The following is a 23,596-nucleotide window of genomic DNA, read 5'->3' as shown; positions in this document are numbered from 1 at the left end:
AAGGACAACGACTTGGAGCTGATGGGCCCTGGAGAAACACACTGTTCCCCAATATTCCCCAATAATTTTTTAAAGGTTTTTTTTAAAAAAAGGATAAGAGAATATATCATATATAACTTTATGTTAATAAGTGAAACATTTTAGATGAAATGAGTCAAATCCTTTAAAAGATACAAACTACCAAAGGTCACTCAAGAAGACATGAATAACATGAACAACCCACTATATTTTGATGAAATTATTAGTTAAAAATCTTACCATGAAGAAAATTCCAGTCCGAGATTCTACCAAACATTTAACAAAGAAAGAAAGAAATTCTCCCAGAAAATTGAAAAGGAAGTAATTGTTTCCAACCTATGAAGCTAGTATTATAATGATAACAAAACCAAAGAGTTTACAAATAAACTACAGACCAATGTCCCTTATAAACATAGATGTAAAATTTCTAAACAACTTTTTAGCAAATTGAGCCCAACTACACATATATTAAAAAAAGAAATTGTGACCAAATGTATTTGTTGCAGGAATAAAAGGATAGTCTAACATCCAAAAATCAATCAATATACTTCATCATACTACAAACTAAACAAACAAATATCTGACCATCTTAATAAATGAGGACAAAATATTTGATGAAATCAGCATCCATTTTGGATTAAAATTCTTGGTAACATAGGGATAGAATGCAACTCTTTCAACCTAATAAAGGATATTTATAAAATATTTGAGACAACATCATGCCTAATGGTAAAAGACAACATATTGCTAAAATCAGGAATAATACAAAGATGTTTGCTTTTACTATTTCTATTTAACATTGTACAAAATAAATATACAAAAATCAATTGTATTTTTACAATAGAATAAAAAAATAGAAATGGAAATTAAAACCAATACCATTTACAATAACCTAAAAGAGTAAAATATTTAGGAATAAATATGAAAATAGATATGAAAAATCTATTCACTGAAAACTACATTATTGAGAGAAAATAAAGAGTAACTAAATTAATGGATATTAACGGGTATACAAGTTTCACTATTATCCAAATCCAGGGTGGTCCTATGAAACCTTTTATAAGCCAAAATGGTGTAAAGCCTAAGAAGAAATAACCTTAGGACACATCTTGCTAATGAATGCACAAAGTAGGCTGAGATAAAGCACAGATGCTCACAGACACAGTTCAAAGCTATGGTGACTTAATGCTGGATATCAAGTATAGTTCTCGGGGGAAGGAGTTTGGTGGGGCTACTCTCACTGTTCAGGGTGTGTGCTGTCTCTGTAACAGGTGACGACAGAATAAATGCTGAACACTATTTCTGTTTTTTGGCCTTTTTTTGTTGTTGTTAAAAGTGAAAATCCTCTTCAGATTTCTTTTGGTTAGCAAAACAGGTACTAATGTAGGTCTTTGATAAAAGCAAAGTGATTTAAAGAGAACTTTGGAAAAGCAGGGGATACTTATACTGCATTCATGGGTCACTTAATATTGCTAAGATGTCAATTCTCCCAAATTGTCTTATAAGTGCAAGGCAATTCCTGCAATTCAACAGAATTGCTGTAGAAATTGAAAAATTCATTCTAAAATTTATATACGAATTCAAAGGACTAAGAATAACGAAAAGAACTTAAAACAAAACATGGAGAACAAAATTGGAGAACTAGCAACCTTATTTCACAGATTATTATAAAGCTACAGCAATCAAGACTGGTGGTATTGCTGCACAGAAAGACAAATATATCAATAGAAAGTATTTCATTGAAAATACTTAGGAATAGTGAATGAACTAATCAGAAACAGTTTTGGAAACATGGAGGAAAAACAGAGGGTTGCTAGAGGGGCAGGGGGGTGGGGATAAGGGGAAGGTGAGAGGTTTTGGGAACGTACAGAGGGATAGTGGATGGGGGGAGGGGGGTTCACACAGTGTGAGGGATATAAATGATAAACGTCTAAGTTTTGCTTTGTCTTGTGCACCTGAAACTAATTAAAAAATAAATAAATAAATAAATAAATAAATAAATAAATAAATAAATAAAAAAGAAATATAAATTGATAGTTAATACAGTATGGGGAATATAATCAACAATGTTGTAAAGATCACGTAAGGTGCCAGATGGGCAGTGGACTTCTCAGAATGCTCACGCCATAGACTGTGTAGATGCCTGACCAACATGCTATACACCTGAAGATGAAGTAGAATAATATTGAATATCAACTATAACTAAATATATAGTTATATATAGTCATGGGATATGGAGTACAATATAGGGAGATAGTTGATGATACTGTAACAGCTATATAAGATGTCAGAGGGGTAGTAGCTTGGGGGGTGGGTTATCACTTTATGAGCGTTTTATGTGTCTAACTATTAAGTTGCTTTGTACACTTGAAACTAATAAAATAAATAAACAATTAAAAAAAAAAAAGAAAAAAAGAAAATACTTAGGAATAAATTTGAGAAAAATAAAATTTGGAAAATAGTATGAAGTTTCCTCAAAATATTAAAATATTAGAAATAGAATTACCATAGGACCTAGCAATCCCTCTTCTGGATACCTGCCCCTAAAAATCTGAAAACATTTATCTGTAAAGATATATGTACCCCTATGCTCATTGCAGCATTATTCACAGTGGCCAAGACATGAGAACAGCCAAAGTGTCCTTCGACTGATGATTGGATAAATAAGATGTGTACATATATACAACAGAATAGTAATAATCCATACGAAAAGATGAAATACTATAATTTGCATCCACATGAATGGATCTTGAGATTATCATGCTAAGCAAAATAAGTCAGAAAGAAAAAGTCAAGAAACATATGATTTCACTCATACGTAGGATATAAAAATGAAAGCAACAAAGGAACAAGACAAGCAAACAAACAAACAAAAACTCATAGACACAGATAACAGTTTAGTAGTTACCAGAGAGTAAGGGGGGAGAGGAACAGAAGACGGTAAAGGGGGTTAAATATATGGTGATGGAAGGAGAATTGACTTTGGGTGGTGAACACACATTTCAATATGTAAATGATGCATTACAGAAATGTACACTTGAAACCTATATAATTTTATAACCAATGTCACCCTAATAAATTTAACAAAGATTTAAAAAAATAAGTATGTTTCTACACTTCCACTTATTTTTATGAAACATCAAAAACACCTTTTGTGTTACTTATCAGGGTGATCACTTTATAAGTTATACAAACATCTAATCATTATGCTGTACACCTGAAACTAATATAATGCTATATGTCAAGTGTAATTGAAAAAAATTTTAATTAAAAAATACTCTTTTTGAGCCAGTGCAATGATAAGTTATTTGAAAAGATATTTTATAACACAATTTGTATCTTTATATATTATGGCATACAATATTAACTAATAATCATTGAGATAGTCATTTCTTGAATGTAAAACCATTTATCTAAATCACTCTCCCAAAGAATTCTGATGAATTATTATTTGATCTCTAGGTATAAACAGTAGTATCTTCCTTTTTAGAAAAAAAAAATTAGCAACTTTTTTTAAAAACTTAAAATATTAAATCAATAAAGCACGTAGAAATCGCATAAATGCAATTCAATCTACACCGAAGATGAAATAGACTTTAACAGTATTTTAACAGTTATTAAGTGGCTACTAAGTGTTAAATACTGAGATGCACATGCTCATATTAAAATTAGAACTAAAAGATATAGATATTAGGAAAATCCTAACCTAAGTAACAATGTGAAAAATTTCATAATGTATCTTATTCCCAGGTCTGGTCCTTGGCCGAAAATCTCCCCATTCGAAATCTAGTCTTTAAATTTTCATTTATTACGGTTATTATCCAGAAAGAAGCTTTATCCCCCAAATCTCCCTTAAACGGGGTTTATAAAATACATGTCATGTCACTGCCTACACCTGTTTCAAAGTTAAGTATTTAACAGGCATTGGTGAAAAATAATCTGTCACAATATAGGTCAGTTCTCTTATTAATGATATTAAAACTGGCATTTACATTACACCATTTATACAGACAGCAACTTCATATCAAGTTTCCAAATATTTATTCATTAACACTCCCAATATTTCTATGCATTATTTCGCAAACATTCATCTTCATTTTACTGATTTATAAAGCAAAGTCCTAAGTCATAAAATGACATGAACCTGGTGACTCTGTTTTCTAACCACAGTCCCTTTCTATCTGCCAGGAAGAAGAGAAGAATACAATATATGTAGCATGAAAGAGTTTGGCTTCCCCAGGATACTGAAATATCCAGTTGGCACTTGGGTCTTATCTATTCCCACCTTTTTATATGCGATCCAGTCAAACACCCTGTCAATATCTGTTGCCTGTAGCACTTCCTGTGATACTGGATGGGAACTGGCCAAGCCGTCCAGCAGCATCACTTCATGCAGAACGTCTGTCAGAAACCTCTGCTTTTCCTGCAATACAGTAGACAGGGCAATATCATAGGTGATTCATGGCTGTGACAGAATGCCTGTGACAACAGGAACAGAATGTGTGTTACTTCATTGACGATGGTCCTCAGCCTCCACGGCGAGACTTAACTCTAAAGAGAACCCAGCACATAAAACGCCCCTTAACTTACTCCAAAATTAAAGTGGTTGATTTGAGTACATGAAACAAAATTAATGAACTACAAACAGATAAAAACAGTGGATTCTGTTTGCTTTAACAGTGGTGACAGCCAATTTGGACAGCGGGCACATAGTGATACTGACTAAGCTCATTTGCGCATTCTGCAGGGTCAAGACTACAATTCCAGTCCCAAATAAACTTTTCAGTTGAATTCAATGTAAGAATAATAACTAAAATTCCAGTGTTATTTTGCTACTTACACCATTTATTTCTAGTACCATTTGAATAGCTCAGTCTTCCTCTCCCTATCCCTCTCTTTTTTCTCTTTTTGTGCTCTCTCTCTCTTATTCTTACACACACACACACACACACACACACACACACACACACACTTTCTGAATTTCAGGAGACCACAACAAATAATAAAAGGAATATTGACAATAAGCTATAATATCTGTGGACATATAGTGTACATGGGAATTCAGAATAACGGATGTAAAGTGGAGATAATTGACATTAATAATCTATTACCATAAAGTTGTGAAAACAGACAAAATCGTGAGACTTCTTTTCTGTGCATTGTTGAGACATTAGTATTTCCTCTAATAAAAGCTGATTTACTATATTAGGAATCAACTGTAAAGAAAAAGTACCCTCTGTTTTGTTTTGTTTTGTCATAAGAAGCCTGCTTTAAAGAAACAGCTTGAGTTTTGTTAACAAAATTGCTGGCAGCTATTAGTCCTCCCAGCCTCTAGCCTACATTGAGGGAGGAGGGAAAGAAAAAAGAAGTTCCCAGAGATAACAAGAGCTAAATAGCCCCTAGGTAGTTGGGACCTGAGGAATATCATTACAGAGATTAAAGACTGCCACACTTCAATTGCTCTAACTAATTCTGAACTCATTCCTGGAACCTCCTAGTTTTGAGCCAGCAGATAAACAGCATGTCATTTCCGAATGAATTGTAATTTCAAGCTCAGCATACACCAATCCTGGATTTAAAAAAATGAAAACAGAGAATAAATATGGTGATAAAACAACAGTTAATTGGGTATATATGTGTGTGTTACTTTAAATCTGGCTTTAAAGAAACATTTTTGCTCATCATTTGCTCAGTGATTTAGTATATTTACTCAATAATTTCATTAATTAGCCATCTAATGATATACGGCAAGGTTTATTTTCCAATAGTTTATTTTTTATAGTCTGTGGACTGTATTTATTAATTTCGTCAGTCCTTTTTATTTGGCCTAAGAGTTTCACATCAATGGTCTATGTTCCATCAAAGAAGACAATATAACAAAGACAGAACCAAAAGTCACTCTGAGTTCCAGACAGCTATACCAGACACTGAGAAGCCACAATGAAAAGGTCAAATTTACAATGAATTAATTAACAAATATGACAAACTAATATACTATATTTCTCCTCAAATTAAGTTCTTAATTCAAAACGAATTAAGGAGAATGGAATTGGATCTTGTGATGTAAAATTTGAAGAATAAAAAGATTGATATTTACATCTCTCATTTTAAACCCACTAAAAAGCAAAGAAAAGATCTCAAATAGCCTAGATATATGGAATAAGAGAAAATCATGCATTTCCAAAATAAAAATGTTAGTGTTACTTTTAAGCAGGTATGTAATCTTGTTACTCATTCAATTTTAAAATGCACTTTAAAATTATTTGATATTGGAATTTATTGGAGGAATCATGAAATGTATAATTATACTTCAACGTGACCAATGAACACTTTTATTTATAAGAAGTTCCGGTTGAAAAGGTGATTTTCATTCTAAAGATAAAATAATATTCAATTTTTCAAATAGTGATTGCCCGCTTCTTTATGTCACTCAAACATCTAATAAAAAATTACAGTGTAAAATGAACTTAAAATGGTGCTTTATTTGAATCCTAATTATTAATATTTAGCAACTATAAATATATATTGATCAATATTAAAATTCAGCAAACATACCTTGATTTCCTAGATGTAATTTTTTTTAAATGGTATAAAGTAAATGGCTATGTAATTATAAAAATAAAATCTAAGGTAAATTTCAAAAATGAAACTTTCTTCTTTTTTAAGGAAGTTTATGTACAATATAAATTGTTCATAATATTTTGCTTCATGCTTCTGGAGAAAAACAAAAACAAACTTTTGTCTAGTCAGTAAATTTCAAGAAGCTGTGTTTAAATTTAGTTGTGTTAAGTCATTAACAAAAACTTCATCTTTTACATCGTTGGGGAGATGATATTGTATAATTGAGAAAAAAGGCATTAGAAGAGACTAAGAGAGAAAGAGAAGAAAAAAAAGAAAAGAAAAGAAAAGAAAAGAAAAGAAAAGAAAAGAAAAGAAAAGAAAAGAAAAGAAAAGAAAAGAAAAGAAAAGAAAAGAAAAGCCTGCCAGAAGAGCACTCGCAAAGCTCAGGAGAGAGACTACCTAAATTAAGGAGGAAAAAAGGAAATTCTAGCCAGAGGCAAACCCAATTTAACATAAATACAAAGAGTTTCCAGGAGAAAAGGTGCTAATTTTCTATAAGGACCTGTGTCACGACAAAATAAGAAATGAATTTAGCTTGTCAGTCCCTGGCTGGGGCCCTCATTCTCCTTCTTATCAACAACAATAACACCAAAATTACTAAGTATTGATTAATTGCCTACTGTTGACCTGAGACTACAAAGTTTAAAAATAAAGTTAAATAAATTTTAGCTGGAATGTGAGATAAGAGATAAAACAAAAACAGTTAACCACAGTGAACAAAATAGTTTTATCTTACAAATTAGATATGCTAAAGAATTATGAGAAAAATAATGGAAATATTATTTTATAAAAAATAGGACAACACAACTATTTATGGAAAGTTTAATGGAAGAGGTAGAATTTGATATGACCCTTGGAGGAACTTTTAAAGTTGGTGTGTGTGTGTGTGTGTGTGTGTGTGTGTGTGTGTGTGTGTGTGTAGGGAATAATATATGTATTCATGGGAACATTCAACAGTTAGTTTTTATTTTACTTTATATTTTAAGGACACCGAGATAAGCCATTCTGCCACTTTCAAAGAGCAGCACAATAAGGTAAAATGGAGAAATTTAAAATCTATTTACAAGAAGTTTAATGTTAACAGTAACAATAAATCTTACCACTTTAATATATATATTCCTTGGAGTTGTTGCATACATGTCTACATTTAAATAGTCCAATAGTATTGAATATATCATATCATATTGAACTATTTTCAACAATACATTGCATTTGAATTTTGGGGGAATAATGCAAAGGCTATCAGAAAAGTAAACAAAGTGTGACTAAATGCACTGAGTTGAGAATAATACATGAAAAGAAGAAAGCCACTATTATTTTATTCATTCATTCAACAAACATGTATTAAATTCCTATTCCATGTCAGATATTGTACTGTGTTTTGGGAATAAATACAGAGGGTGCCAAAAAAATATATACACATTTTAAGAAAGGAAGAAACTGTACTAAAATTGTAATACTCAATATAAACCAATAACAAAAGATGAATACAAGTCACGTTTGACTTCTGCAATTACAAGAGGTGCTCAAAGTGGTTACAATCAGCATAATTTTAATAAGTTTTTTCCATCCTTAAAATGTATATACATTTTTTTGGCACCCTCTGTATATACGTAAAACCTAGTCCTAACCTGGAAGACAAAGTACAAGAGAATAACAGATAAAAAGCTAATTGTATTATAATATGATGGATGTTATAAAACACAAAAGGTGAAATGATTAATTAGTTCAGAAAAGGCTTCACAGAGGTAGTGACATTAAAGTGGGTGATCGAAGGATGAAGGATTACTCAGATGAATGAGGGAAATAGCTAAAAAAAGAAAATAAGAAAAATCCAGTCAGAAGAAACATGAGAAGAAGCTACTCTGTGAATCCTCAGTTATCAGGCTGAAGAGTTTGTTTGTAATAAATAGGCAGTAGCACACATAATAACATAAAAATAGTGTCTTGGGAAAATTAATCTGTGGTATACAAGATGGCTTGATGTATGTAGACACGGAAGACAGAAAGTGGCTCTTCTATTAAGTGGGGATGTGGTAATGTAGTAGAACATGCTGTTGCTGAAGGACTATTTGGTCTGTATATCTTGAATGAAAAATCGACTGGTATTGATGTCTTGATGCCTGGGTCCCTTAGTAGATGATGGACAGGAAATACTAAAAGATAACTACATGGCTTTTAGATTTGATGCAATTTTTTTAAAGGTTGGGGAGGGATCTATAGACAGAAATGGAGAAGTGAAAAAAAGTTTGGTTTAGAGGGCAAGCTAAAACATCAACTTTAGATGTTACAAGGAATGTGACAGTGCACTTCCAAAAAAGCAATATGCTACAAGCAACTGGAAGTAAAAGCCTGGGTCTCAGATAAGAAGTCAAACGTAAACAACTTTTGGCAATACATTGTAGTTTGTATAAAAATATAAATGAAATCTCAGAAGGAATCCACTCTGTTTTTAAATTATTTCTTATAATATTAGCGTGTTTTATGTTGGTTTTTAGTACTATATGTAAAGAATGTTATTAAGAATTCTTATCATGACATTAGATATACCGAAGAAATTATATTCCTTGATGTCTCAAAATGGCTCCTACCTGAACATGTCAGGATCTACAGGGTTAAAAGTGAATATGCTGGTTTAGCCACAGTCATGGTGATGAGTGGGAAAAGAGGAAGTTCTATTGAAAAGTAGGTCTGGTCTGTCCTCAAGTTCCTATAACAAGGCTGGCAATTTCTGGTTAAAAGCAATACCAGGAAGACACTTTAACTCTGCACCAAAAAAAAATGAAAAAAAATTGAGAACAATCTGAATAGAGATAAAAGAAAGTCAGATACATCAAACTAGACAAGGAAGATGAGAGCCAAGCCTGAGCCAAGTCATGTAGTGGCGAGGTGTTCACAGGCATAAAAGGCGCAGAAAAAAATTCCGAGGGCAAATGTGGGTTACATTAGAGCAGCAACTAGGACTTAATTTTCTGGGAAGATGGATCTGAACACAAATGGCTCATTCGGTATTCCTAGAAGACGAGACTGCAGCAAACTTTATGGCAGAGTCCTAGGCTGGAAGAAGAATATCTGCCATTCACTAGCTGTATGACCTTGAGCACATTACTCATTCTTTTTAGACCTCAGCACTCTCATTTTTAAACATATGTGGTTGTGAAGATTAAATAAGGGAATGTGTTCCACAAATATTTATTGAGGACCTGCTATATCCAAAATGGTATGTCTGGTTCTGGGGATAGAGATACAAAGACAGGGATGCAACCTTCAAAGATTTTATAGTATTAAAGAAAGAGGCAACGATAAACACAAGTATTAAAACATCACCTGCTATGTGTAAAAATGGAGGTAGGTTCAGGATATAGTTGACTACACAGGGAAGGCTGTGATTTATTCTGCCTAAGGGAAAGCAGGAAAAAGCTTCTGAACTGATAGTTTGACGCGAATCTTTAAGGTTGAGTTGAGTTTTCTGGGTGGATACAGAAGAAAACGGCATTTTAGATGGAAAGGAATATCTGGGGAAACTCATGGAGGCCTGAAACAGCATGATCTGTTGGGGAGACCAGAGTGTTGTGTGGCAGAAGGTAGAGAGTATAATAAGGTAAATGACTAATGATTAGCACAGAGAGATAGACAAGAACAAAATCATCGAGGATCTTCCATGCCACATTGGGGAAGCTAAAAGTGACATCATCAGACCAACATTTAGAGAGATAACTATGAATAAAGAGTGGAAAGTGAGCCAGACTGAGAAGCAACTAGAAACAAAAGTAGGAAAACATTGCATAATTATGCTCAAATAACACATGATGTGGGCTTCTTCTTTGTGACCAAAAGATATTGTACCAATTACTTCTCTAAAATTTAGTTCAATTTTGGGATGACCAATAGTGATCAAATGGGGCATTTAGTTTGGAATTCCAAAATGTATGACTAAATTATAGCCATAGACATAAATATCGACATAGATATAGATATGAATGTAGATACACATATAGATATCCAAATAGATACAAATATTTCCTTTTTCAGTATTTCACTCATTTATGTAAAGTCTTATTCAAGTTTTTAATATCACGGTATACTCTTAAACCTAGATAAAGACACTTTCATAATTCTTGGAGTCAAACCAATAAGAATGTCTGATAAAAATATTTGCACAATGTAATTTAATTCCATACATGTTTATTGACTGCTTCATATATATGTCTTGTGTTAGAGGCTAGAGAAATAAACACAATTGGGGCACAATTCCTGCCTCCAAGCAACACCAACTATGCTAGGGAAGACAGATAAACATACAGCTCGTTAAGGCTATGTGATGGGTGAAGTACCAGTAGCACAAAGTACAATGGGAGTAGAGAGCAGAGGGAAAGATATAGGTAAATATCTGTTTTCAGTGTCTGTGACTATGTTGATTCAACTTCAACCGATCTATGATAAAGAGAAAAAAATAAGATATCTAATTAATGGTTTACCTTTCTGGAAATCTATACTACCATGAGACAAAGACATTTAAGATTTCATAGGTTACACAAAATGCCACATGAATCATTACTAATCCGAAGCCTTTGCTTATGCAAGGCTAGAACAAGGAATACGTGTATATCTAGCAATGCACAGTTTGGCTTTTTTACTCTTGTTCTTTCATGACTTACTCAAATCATGACAAAGGTTAAGCAGAGGAATAAAATAAAGAATGCAAACAAGAAAAGCAAATGTATTGGAGAGAAATATTCATTGGGTTTTATTTATGTGCTATCTCTATAACTTTGCAATTATCATCTTTTTTTTTTTATTAAAGCTTATTGGGGTGGCACTTGTTAGTAAAGTTACATAGATTTCAGGTGTACAGTTCTGTAATACATCACCTTGTGTGTGCACCACCCAGAGTCATTTCTCCTTCCATCACCATATATTTGACCCTGTTTACCCTCTTCTACCACCTCCCTCCGCCCTTACCCTCTGGTAACTACTAAACTATTGTCTATGTCTATGAGTTTTTGTTTCTTCATTTGTTGTTTGTCTTGTTCTTTTGTTGTTTTCAGTTTTATATACCACATATCAGCGAAATCATATGGTTCTCTACTTTTTCTGTCTGACTTATTTTGCTTAGCATTATAATCTCAAGATCCACCCATGTTGTTGCAAATGGTACTATTTCATCTTTCCCTATAGCCAAATAGTATTCCATTGTGTATATACACCACAACTTCTTTATCCATTCATCTATAGAAGGACATTTGGGTTGTTTCCATGTCTTGGCCACCGTAATAATAGAATTACCATATGACCCAGCAATCCCTCTCCTGGGTACCTACCCAAAAAATCTGAAAACATTTATCCATAATGACATATGTGCTCCAATGTTCACTGCAGCTTTATTTACAGTGGCCAAGACATAGAAACAACCAAAGTTATCATCTTTTTAAAACACATTAACACGTGCCATATTTATAAAAATTAGGAATTATTTGAACACCTCATTTCCTAAAATTTTAAAAGAATTTTATTCTGTAATTTTATATTGTCAGCCTACCTTTATAAATTTCTAAAATGCCCAAAGATATTTTAAGCTTTACTCAGTTGAAGGTTAGCTAGATGTATTGTGAAAGAGTATATCATTATTTAGCTGATTAACATTTTACAGACACTGATCACATTGATAGATGAAATAAAACTAAAGAGCTAATGAAAATAAATGTTGCTTCCATAAAATAATGTACTTTAAAAATAACATTTCAAAATCTCATGTTTAAAATGCACATATACAAGATGTTAATCATTGTCATGCACAGCTTGTTAAAGCAGTCCACTTATAGTAAAATCAAACTTGTGTAAACACATATATACAGTAGGCATTGAATAATAAATTTTAAAAATAATCACCATTAATGCCTACAATGAAATAAGTACTATACTGAAAATTGTATCTCTGTATTTGTTTACATAATTTTTTACAGAAAGTGGTATATGAATACAATAATCCATACAGATCTCTATTGATATAACATTATTCTGTGATTTCACACAAGCTTTATACTTAAGTAACTGAAATGCATTCTGTAAGTTATTTCTTTTAACTATCAACCATATTTCATCCACCGCCAAGCTACCAATGTTCTAAGATGACTTAATCAATCCATAAACAAAAAAGCAATTATATTTCTGTGAACATCTTGGATGATTTTTATAAGCTTCTCATAACCCCAAATAACTCCCTGCATAGGTTTTTATGAACTGCCGTACTCTCAAACATGGCTAACACAGAGAGTGAGTTAAATCGTGAGTCTCTTCAATGACTACATCCTTCAGCTGCTTTATATTTTGTTTGTAATATCCAAGCTAAATGTGTCATGTCTCATATTATCCAAGATGTGACACAGCTGAGGGAAAATTCTAAGATGGAACACAAAATGTACTGCATTATATACAACCAAATTCTAAACGTTCTGCACACTTACCTACTCAAGATGCTTAAAGATGTAACAATATTTATATGGCAGAAGTTACCACCAATTTAGTCACTCACATTTTTATTAATTATGATAATCCTGGGCCTTAAGAAACAATCATGAAAGTACTTCAAATAATGCCAATCACAGTAACAATTACAGTTTGTCTAATTACATAGCTCTTTCTGATTCCAGCAGCCCCCAAAACAAACAAACAAACAAAAAAAATCTATGAACAGTCACCATATGCCATGTGCATTCATATAATCCCCTTACAATGTTCATATCATTTCACTTCCCTTTATTTTGTTTAGGATTCCTTGACTCCTTTCCCTCTATTTTCCTTCAAACATTTCTCCAATGTAGTTTCATATAATTTTAAAGTCAATATTCTTTTTAATTCAACAAATGAGTTCCTAATATAGAGAAACTGTTATAATCTTTCACAAATGATTTATTGACCTTCCTTTCATAATTTTTTTGTTAACTTTTATCCAGATTTTTATTATTAAGACCCTCATAGATGCTATACTTTGAATTAAATGCTGAGAAATAATGGAGAAATAAACAGTCCCTAACTAGAGGAAGCATATTATTTAGTGGGGGAGATTTACCTCCTATCCTTGGCTAGATAACATGAACTCATTCCCACTCTTCTATATGTCACTTCAGGATCCTCTTCGTAGACTTTAAGCTTTTGAGAGATAATAGTCTCTTCGTCTTTTCAAAAATCCTACCTCTACTTTGGCAATATGAATCTTTTCCTCTATCTCTATGCTTAATTTTTTGACAAGTTGATAAGACATTTCAATAAAATCAAATTTGCCAATCTCTTTTGATACACATTTGTTTCTCACATTCATCACAATGAATCTCTATTTTGCAGGTACATTAATAATAACCAGTCGAAGGCACTATAATATTTAATTGATAAAATTCAGAATATTTTTAAATGCATACTGATTAATCGTCTTAAATTAAATTTCTGTTTAAATGCTAACGGAAACTTTCTTATACCATTCAAATCTGGAAGAATTCAAGGATAAGCTAATCACCACCCAGAAGTTATTAACACGTTTACCAAGTGGTTAATTCATTTAAGTTATTTTAATTTGCGAAATAAATAATAATTCAAATGACCTAACTCTGTAGCAAAAATATTAACTTGATGAATGAAATTTATTAAATACCACATTTTTATGTACTTTAATTTAAATATTTATGATATAAATGGTCAGTTCATCAAATAGCCTAGCCTGTTAAAACTTTACACTTGTTGCCAGATTACTCAAAATCTTAAAGAAAAATAATGGCTATTGTAACTAGGTAAATCTGAGTAAATATTAGAGAACATGTTTGAGCCATGTTATAGAAAAATAAAAATAGGTAGCTAAATGTTCTAATTGTTTCATCATTTGGCTAACCTGCTAAGGCTTACAGTATTAAATTTTATTTTCCAGATATATCCAAGAATATGAACAGTCTGATTGAGGTTATGGATCTATGTTTTTGAGCTACTCCATAAACAAAGCAATTTCTGACAGAGGCATGGTTGGTCAACTAAGAGCCAAAAAAAAAAAAAAAAATCTGAATTTATCTACATCTACTCACTGAAACCTTTACAATAAAGATAAAATACAGTGTACATAAGAAATTGATATATAGCAGTTCCATGCTAATAATATCATGAGGTTTATTCCACGGAAATTAACAAAATTGAATGCTTCATTTTAGGTGCTGAATAATTCTTTGAATGAATTAAATAGAATGGATAAAATGTATGACTGAATGGAATGGCAAAAAAGTGGCAGCAGTCCATAAAATTAGTTTATATAAAATTATTGAACTAGTATACTAGTAACAACATTCAAGAAAAGCATTACTGGATTATAAATTTAGAGAAATGAAAATAAAATGATTAAAGGAATTAATTGGACACAGATGTATTTGAAGTAGGTTCTTAAAGAAAAAAAGCATTCCCACGTATCTTCATTTTTAAAGACAAATATGACACAAATTGGACACTCTAATCATTAGAAAGAATTTTATTTCATCAATCCCAGAAATAAAAAAGGTAAGAATATGAATAGTTTTAAAAAGGGACTTACTTAAATTTGTGACTTAAATAACCTCCACAGAGGTTATTCAACATAGTGCCAAAACATGTTCTACCCCAAATTATTTTTTTGGATTCACTGTTGAGGAGAGTTGCCAAAGTGGTGGACTGTAAGAGGTCCAGCCATTACCATACTTTTCAAACACTTAAGAAAAATGATAATAAAAATGTGTTTTCTCAAGACTCCTAGCAGAATGTCTTGCTCTATTTCACAGAGGATAAATACATACAAAGTGTTTAAAGACACAGAAAATGCTACATAAGTCTTTATTATAACAAGTGTTACTGGAGTAATTGAGGCAAAATCGCCATTAACCTCATATTATTCTCTCTCTCTCTCTCTCTCTCTCTCTCTCTCTCTCTCTCTCTCTCTCTCTCCTCTGTCTTCTCTTTACAGGAAGCTCTTTTGCATTTTTTCATTTGTAGCACTTGAACTCACTACTTTCATTTCTGACAGACTTGTCTTGTAACATCTCAACAGTATTAAAGGAATCTTGATGAAAAGAAAAAAAAAATCCCATAAAGTGTTGTGGGCTGAGACAGTCATTCCTTGCTTAGAAATGAGCTGTGTCCTGATGTCTTTTAATACATAGTTGCCCGGTTAAGGATGATTAATCATTAGAAAATTAATGAATTATTCTCTGGTTGCCCACTTAGTCCCTAACTGTCATTTTTGGTTGTGTTCATGTTAGAGATTTGCAAAGCAAATTATTTTTAACAGATTTTGGAAAACGCTGAATAATATCTGATGTCACATAATTCATATATTGTAGGAAGATAAACATTTTCACCAGGGGTAGTAAAAGAGACAGATTAAACAGTGGTAGTATCTGCTATTGCCAATAATATGTATTCGAGAACGATGATGCCTAACAGAACATAGCATCATTTTGGTATAAATTTTTGGTGTTAGCAATTTTTTTTGGTTTACCAAGTGATATCCAACAATTTTTAGCAAGCTGGAATATTTTGCTTACAAAATACTCTTACTTGAAAAGAAAATAAATGGTTAATTTTCCCTGTAATATTTCTATGAATATTTTTATGAATATCATAATATTATAGGTCCAGGTTCAGTAAGAGTTTGCTTCTTAGAAAGTAGTTAATCCTCTCAATTTATTGGTTACTTCAGAAATTCCTAAAGAAATATAGAAATAGCTTGATACCTTGCAAACCTGAACACAGTTTTTGGAAAAAAATAATTTATTCCAAAGGGAACACTTATTTATCATCTATCTTTAAGTTTAAAATATACAAAACCCAAAACAATTTGTGTCTTTCTGAACAAAATTACTTTGCTTTTTTTTAATTACTTTGCTTTAAATATATATATATATATATCCTTTAAGAACATACATGACATTTCATTTGAAGCTTTGTTTTAAATTTTTAAATTCATATGGGAAAAAAAATGTGAGGTAATCTTACTAAAATCCTCCCAGACACATACCTGGATATATAGAAATATAAGTGAATATATATGCATACTAATGAATTATGCTTGTTTCTTCTTCCCTTTCTAAAGATATCTCACTTAACAAAAGCTGGTCTTTCATCTGAAACAATAAATTAAGCAGATTTACGTTTTTTGAGACTTAGCACACCTTGATAACAGTGAAGCTCTTCAAAAGCTTCCATTTCCTAAACAGCTGTGAAGCCAAAGTCTTGATTCTTTTGTTTACAAAAGTATGAATATATTGTCTGTTGTTCAGTGGTAGTTTTATCCTCAAAAATGCATTTGTACCATAAAATTTTTCAATTAATTTACATACAGCTAGCCGCAGTATAACACGGTTGTAAGGTCCCTAAAAAAATGCCATGTTATGAGAATCTGTGTTATACGAAACAAAGAACCAGTACACAAAAGGGGGTTAGGTTCAAAAAATTTTTTAAAGCATACTATTTCATTTTTATAATCAAGAGAAATATCTTTATTAAAGCAATTTTCACTTCAACAATTAACAAATGATTGACCAGCCTTCAGTCTTCTTTCTCATTGATGTCCTCAGCATGGCTACCAGCACATCAATAAGATATTTTGTAAAAAGCATAGAATTAGTCCCAAGATGAGAGAAAACATAAACACTATTTGTTATTATATCAGCCTTCGTGAGAGGTGTTTTAATATGTTAGTATAACAGGTACAGTTCCTATTTTAATTGTTATTCCTTGCTAGAAATTCTTCATACCTCTTCAGTCACCATCAGTTAGGATCCAAGTCTCTGGCCTGCTTCTTAACACTAAGGTTTTTATGGATTATCATAATTTGTACACTCTTTGAATGTCAGTCTAATCTTCAATAGAGGATAGAGACAATTGAGAACATTTATCAAGGTTTTGGGCAGTATGCCTAGAAATAGCCTGAGTATTTAGCATAATCAAGTTTAGTTGCATGATTCTCCATTAAAAGTTATCTTGTAATGAAGAGTTATTGGGTGTATGCACATCAGAACTCCTCCTACAGTTACTGAGACTTCAGATATAGCAGACAAGGCCCTTTACTGGCATCAGCAGCTGTTCTCACTGCAGCTCTTACCTCCTCTGTGTATTTTCCTTGTCTTGTTATAGGCCCATTTTCCACCAATGCCCCAAAATACTCTGACCACTAATGCCAAGGAAAAAGCAACCCTTTCTCCCAGAAGAGGGGGCTATAGAACCCCAGTGATTCTTAAATGAGAAAAAAATATTTCTCTACTCAAAAAAAAAAAAAGCTCTATATTTTCAGCAGAAAAAGAAATTGCAGAGATGGGAGAAGGGAAGAATAAGGGAAAGCATGTAGAGGTCCATTTTGAAGACTGACCCCCGAATGACCCAAGTAGGCACTTCTACTTCCCTTCTAGCCTATGAAAGTAATGTCACTTTTAAGCTACTGAACAGGATCAAAAAAACCACAGATCCTTGGGACTAGACTTGAGAAACCTTCAAATTTTTCACATTCAGTATCTGTCAGTCATTTGAGAATAAAAAATCATCAGTCAGTTTAAAACAATTGGATCACCTTCTAATTTACTGACATCTCAGGAATAGACAAACACAGCTATATAAAAATTTATATGGTAAGATTCTAAAATGAATATTCAATTCCCAAAAGGTCTATCTCTGACCCCTCAACTGGGCAAATATGTCTTCATATTGATGACTTATAAGCAACAGTACCAACATACCAACCATTGTTGAAACATATTAACTAACTTAGAACAGCATGTGAAAGCATTTATCTCTATGGACATTAAATTCAAGATGGACTTGAGAAATCAACAGCTGAAGAAGTAAAATATTAACTAAAACCAAGATTATTTTTCTCTCTACTTTTCTATTTCTCCCTTTCTGAGTAATAGAGTATTTATTTTTGTTTAGAATGAGTAAATAGTACACTTTTATATTTAAACCGGAAAAAAACATTAAACTCAGTAAACCCTCACAGTAGTTCCCCATTATCCACAGTTTCCTTTTCCATGGTTTCAGTTACTCACAATCAATCAGGGTCAATTTTCAGTAAAAATATTAAATGGAAAATTTCAGAAATAAACAGTTCATAAGTGTTAAATTTCACGCTGATCTGAGTAGCATGATGAAATATCGTGCTGTCCAGTTCCGTTCCACACGTGAATCATACCTTTGTCCCATGTATGCACATTGTATATGCTACCCATCCGTTAGTCACTTGGTAGCCGTCTCAGTTATCAGATTGGTTATTAGAGAGAGAGAGAGAGAGAGAGAACCACATTCACATAACTTTTATTCAGTATATTGTTATAATTCTTTTATTTTATTAATAGTATTGTTGTTAATCTCTTACTGTGCCTAATTTTTAAATTAAATTTTATCCTAGGTATGTATGTATAGAGAAAAAAAAACATAGTACTATAGGATTTTGTATTATTCATGGTTTCAGGCACCCACTTTGAACATGTCCCCATCAGATAAGTAGAGACTACTGTTTCTATTTCAGTTCACCAGTGATTTTCTCAACTTCTCTTTGAAAAAAAAAAAAATTTAAAGTAAAGATAATTTTATCGCAATAACTGTTTTATATTTAGCAGGAAATTTTTGTTGGAGCCTATTAAAATGATATTGAGTGTAATGGCAGAACTCATTTTTACTATTTTAGTCCTGCCCATGATAGAGACAATCAAAAACATTTATCAAGGTTCTGGGCAATACATTTTGCGATATCCTGAGTATTTAGTATAATCAAATTAGTTGCATGATTCTTCACTAATAGTTATCTTTTTGCCCAAGTATGTGTTCTCATAAAAATTTAGGGAGAATTCCCAGTCTTCAGACTTTATTAGCATATAAAATTATTTCTGTGTGAAGCTCCATAGCATCCCAACTCACTTAATAAAAGAACACACACTCATGTTTAGTAATTTTCATTATAGCAGTACATCCTTATAATGTTATATTCTGGAAAGTAAAGGACACACATATAATATAGACACAAGTTATAATGAAAACCTATGCAATATGTACAGGGAATATGGTTTTGCCTGCATCAGCACCAGGTCTGGTAAAATAAGGAGTTCTTTATAGTATCATTTTACTAGTTATCCTTTTCCTATATTAAAACTCTCTTACAAACTTTTTCAAATTAAATTATCAAGAATTGTTGAAGAACGGTAATTATGTTACATGAGTCTTTCCTTTTCTTCCTTTTGAGGAAACACAGTACAATTTAATATGACTTCCATCATACCGTGTTTCCCTGAAAATAAGACCTACCCTGAAAATAAGCCCCAGTTAAGATTGTCAGCCAGACGGATGCATTTAGGACGTTATGACGATGTGCCAGAAGAAGATGTCATGACTATTTGAATAAATGTAGATTGTTGTACATGAAAAAATAAGACATCCTCTGAAAAAACGCCCTAGTGCATCTTTTGGAGTATAAATTAATATCAGACCCAGTCTTACTTGGGGGGGTTTACAGTATAAGGCCTGGTCCTATTTTCAGGGAAACACGGTAGCATACTGTTACTTGATCCATCCAATAATGCTATCACTAACAGCCAACTTTGATAAAATAATGTCAAGCAAAAGAACTGTTTGCCCCATGAAATGTATTCTTAGCCCTGGGCTGAAGAAGTTGCCTCTGATGAGCTTGACACTGCTGTTTGATGAATGAAACATTATACAAGGCTTATGTTCTTTCAGAATAGCCCACATTGCCAGTACAGATAAGAATTGATTTGATGAGACTGAGTCTAGATACAAAGATTATAGTAATTATTTTGTAATCTAGATATAATTGCTATAAATCTAGAGTGTCAAAATAGACTACCATGGTTGGAAATATTAGGGCCTCTATACATCAAATCAATGTACCTCTCTAATGGAGCATTCATTTTCCAGGTCTATGATGCCTACACTCACATTTGTGTAGTAGTTTATACATTTCAAAGACCTTGCAAGTTATTTTATCTTCACAAAAATTATGTGAGCTTGCCAAGTCAGTACAATTGTCCCATTTTTCAAAAGATAAGGATGAGTCAGAGAAGTGAAATGTCTTTCCTGGAATCTGAATTTCTTCTTTTCAACCCATTCCTCTGACCTTACGTCATACTACCGGCAAGGGCCCATATCTATAAAATGGTAAACTGGATCTGTTTGTTGGGAACCAAACTGTCATAATAGTTTTTATTCCACGCAGTGTTTCTAATATAAAAATTGATTACTTCTATATCAGAAACTGGCTCTGAAAACAAACACACATGCACAGAACCCAAGATTTTACTAACAGTTAAGCAGCCTAAACAAGTATGCTGGTCTAAATCAGTACAACAGCTTTCTTAACAATACTGTGTAATAATTCTGGGCTTCTTTACTGCTATTCCATTGAAAGTAGATTGTCATAGTAATCTCTCTAGCAAATTGAAATTGCATTTCAGTGCTTGAGCCTTGGTGTCTAAAAATGATAAAAGCACTATTTTTGAGATTTGAGGCAAAGGAGGTCAGCTTCTGAATTTCTTTACTCCTGATGTGAGCCTGACTTGGGGTTTTTCTATTTTAGGCTAAGCTCTAGTGAAGCCCAAGTCATGCACTCTGAGGTAAGCTTTTGTGCATATTACAACAGTATTAGTTTCTGCTGACACAGCCATCACTCTTGTTCTTTCTAGTATTTCATTCATTCTTTTGCTGATGTCATTATGAAAAATCATGCTGGCACAGCCCGAAAGTCACTTACTATCCTCTTTTATTTATATGGCTAACATATTCTTAAAATTTTGTTCACAAAGAAGATATTAATGATACATTGAAAAGCAATTTGCTTAGAGTTTCTGCTTATAGGCTTTATGAACTTATATATTGGGGTACACTACAAACTAAATAAAGCTACTAAAAAGCAAACACACTCAACAATCAGAAGTATTTATAACCTTTACAATCTGAACAGAAAGAAAAATTATAGCAAGACCTGTTCCTCCTCCCTATTGCCTAATTAATTGTGATGGAGTTTAATCTTTCATTTCTTAGTTTAATAGGGTGAGTCTTCTGTGTCACTGTACTTGTGCCATCATTAATTACCATTCCTTAATTATGAAATATGGATTTACAAGAAATGAAATCTTGTATTTTACCATCCCAAGGTTATTATACGTCCAGTGCATGGTCTATATTCTAAGGACAGTCTCATATGTGTTATTTACACTCCGTGTTCATTTGCAATTCTTCTTACAAAAATGCTCATCAGAAGGCATACATTTATAATTTAACTGATAAAAATGATAAAGGAATACAAAAAATATTTTTTTAAAGAATCCAGTATAAGGACAATGAAGCAGGATATATTGTCATGATGAATCTATTAAAAGCTGTCAGTTTTCACCCCATGTATAGTTCTGTTGATTACTTTTTAATCCAAGGGGTATTTTTCATAATGATGAATAGAAAGGATTTTATCATAGATAGCTGAATGAGCTTTAAAAAAAAAAAGAAAGAAAGCTTACCTAAATGAATAAGAAGTCATTTGTAGTAAGGATATATTTTAATATTAAAACATAATGAAATTATAAAGTCAGTAGTAATCTATAGCATAATGAAATTTTAAACAAAGTTGGTAGAAAGTCATCTAAAACCCAAAAGATATTTTTAGAAATGTTTCAACATCTTTAAACACTGAAGTTTCAAATTTTACATTTGTGAAAAAATACTTAAATAATTAATATTGCATAGTATTGGTGATTTTTCTTCAAAGTTCTTTAAACTCATTTTTAATTAATTTCAATACCATGATAAAACAGTTCAAGTAAGATTCTAAAAACTGTATCTCATATACTTACATACCTACATACATAAGGTTAAGTAAAATTCTCTCATACATCAGTGTAAATGAACCTAACTGCCTTCATAAAATATGGACAAAACTGCAGGAACATAATTAAAATATATCAATATGGTATGCCATTGTGTTTTGTTTTTTTTCTGTGAGATATGTCAGATCACATTTCTTCATCAGCAGGAGTTGGTTGAATTTATGGTAGACAAGTTATATCATGACTTACAGATATCTTCATATTTCACCTTGGTTTAAATATTCTTTAAACCATACTTGTAATCATGACAGATAATTAGAAAATCACTTATTAATAATTCACACATCAAAAAGAGTAACATCAAATAAATGTGTATTATCACCTATGCTATATCACAGGTAAAATTTGACCTTCTGCAATTTGATAAATGTTGGTACTTTGCAACTTTTATATAGTAACTCTTAAAATAAATTTTAAATTTGAGTTCCAAAACAACATACATCCTGTGTCACATTTAATAACAGTCACTATTGATTAATGGAAGCGTATATAAAAACAAAAAACAATTATATTCGAAGACAGATAAAAATCACATCATCTTTTCAGTTTTTTGTTTGTTTGTTTTTTCCCCCTAGGATGCTCTAGAACATCACTGCTTAAGGGACAAGAAATCCTACTTCAGGTTCAGACATACAGGTATTTCCCAGAGTGTGGGTGAAATGTGCACAACTCTTCATAAACTTAATCACCTCTTATTAAGACATTTAATCCTAAAGTACATCTACAACTATAATGCATCAACAATTTTAACTTATTTCTGTTTCATCACATTGAAGAAATATTAAGTTCTCATTTTTCTATATCCTGAAAATTCTATATACTTAAAATATCACTTATTAATTACTTGCTAACTTCTCTAGTTAAAGACAGTTTGTTATAACATACCGCAATCTAAAACATTTCTTTTTTCATTTAACAGTGTTTTTTTGTTTTTTTAGTTAAATTTATTGTGGTGACATTGGTTAGTAAAATTACATAGGTTTCAACTGCACAATTCTATAATGCATCATCTATGTGGGGCGTTGTGTATTCACCACCCACAATCAGTCCTCTTTCTATCACCATATATT

The 23,596-nt window shown here is 32.0% G+C and overlaps 1 protein-coding gene across 2 annotated transcripts in view; it reads right to left on the bottom strand.

The window, feature by feature from the left end:
- TRHDE (thyrotropin releasing hormone degrading enzyme) overlaps window positions 1-23,596 on the bottom strand; it is a 364,858-nt gene that overhangs the window by 139,106 nt on the left and 202,156 nt on the right. Inside the window, exon 6 of one of the 2 annotated variants that reach the window (XM_019748962.3) lies at window positions 4,304-4,441. The exons of the other annotated variant lie outside the window; for it this stretch is intronic. Coding sequence (XP_019604521.2) covers window positions 4,304-4,441 — 138 coding nt within the window. The remainder of the gene's footprint in view (window positions 1-4,303; window positions 4,442-23,596) is intronic. 2 annotated transcript variants of the gene reach the window in all.

Source organism: Rhinolophus sinicus, chromosome 1 (assembly GCF_057876585.1).
Source record: "Rhinolophus sinicus isolate RSI-liver-muscle chromosome 1, RSI-T2T, whole genome shotgun sequence".
Classification (NCBI taxonomy): Eukaryota; Metazoa; Chordata; class Mammalia; order Chiroptera; family Rhinolophidae; genus Rhinolophus; species Rhinolophus sinicus.
Note: the sequence above shows the minus strand (reverse complement) of the source record. Positions and strands in the feature narration are given on the sequence as shown.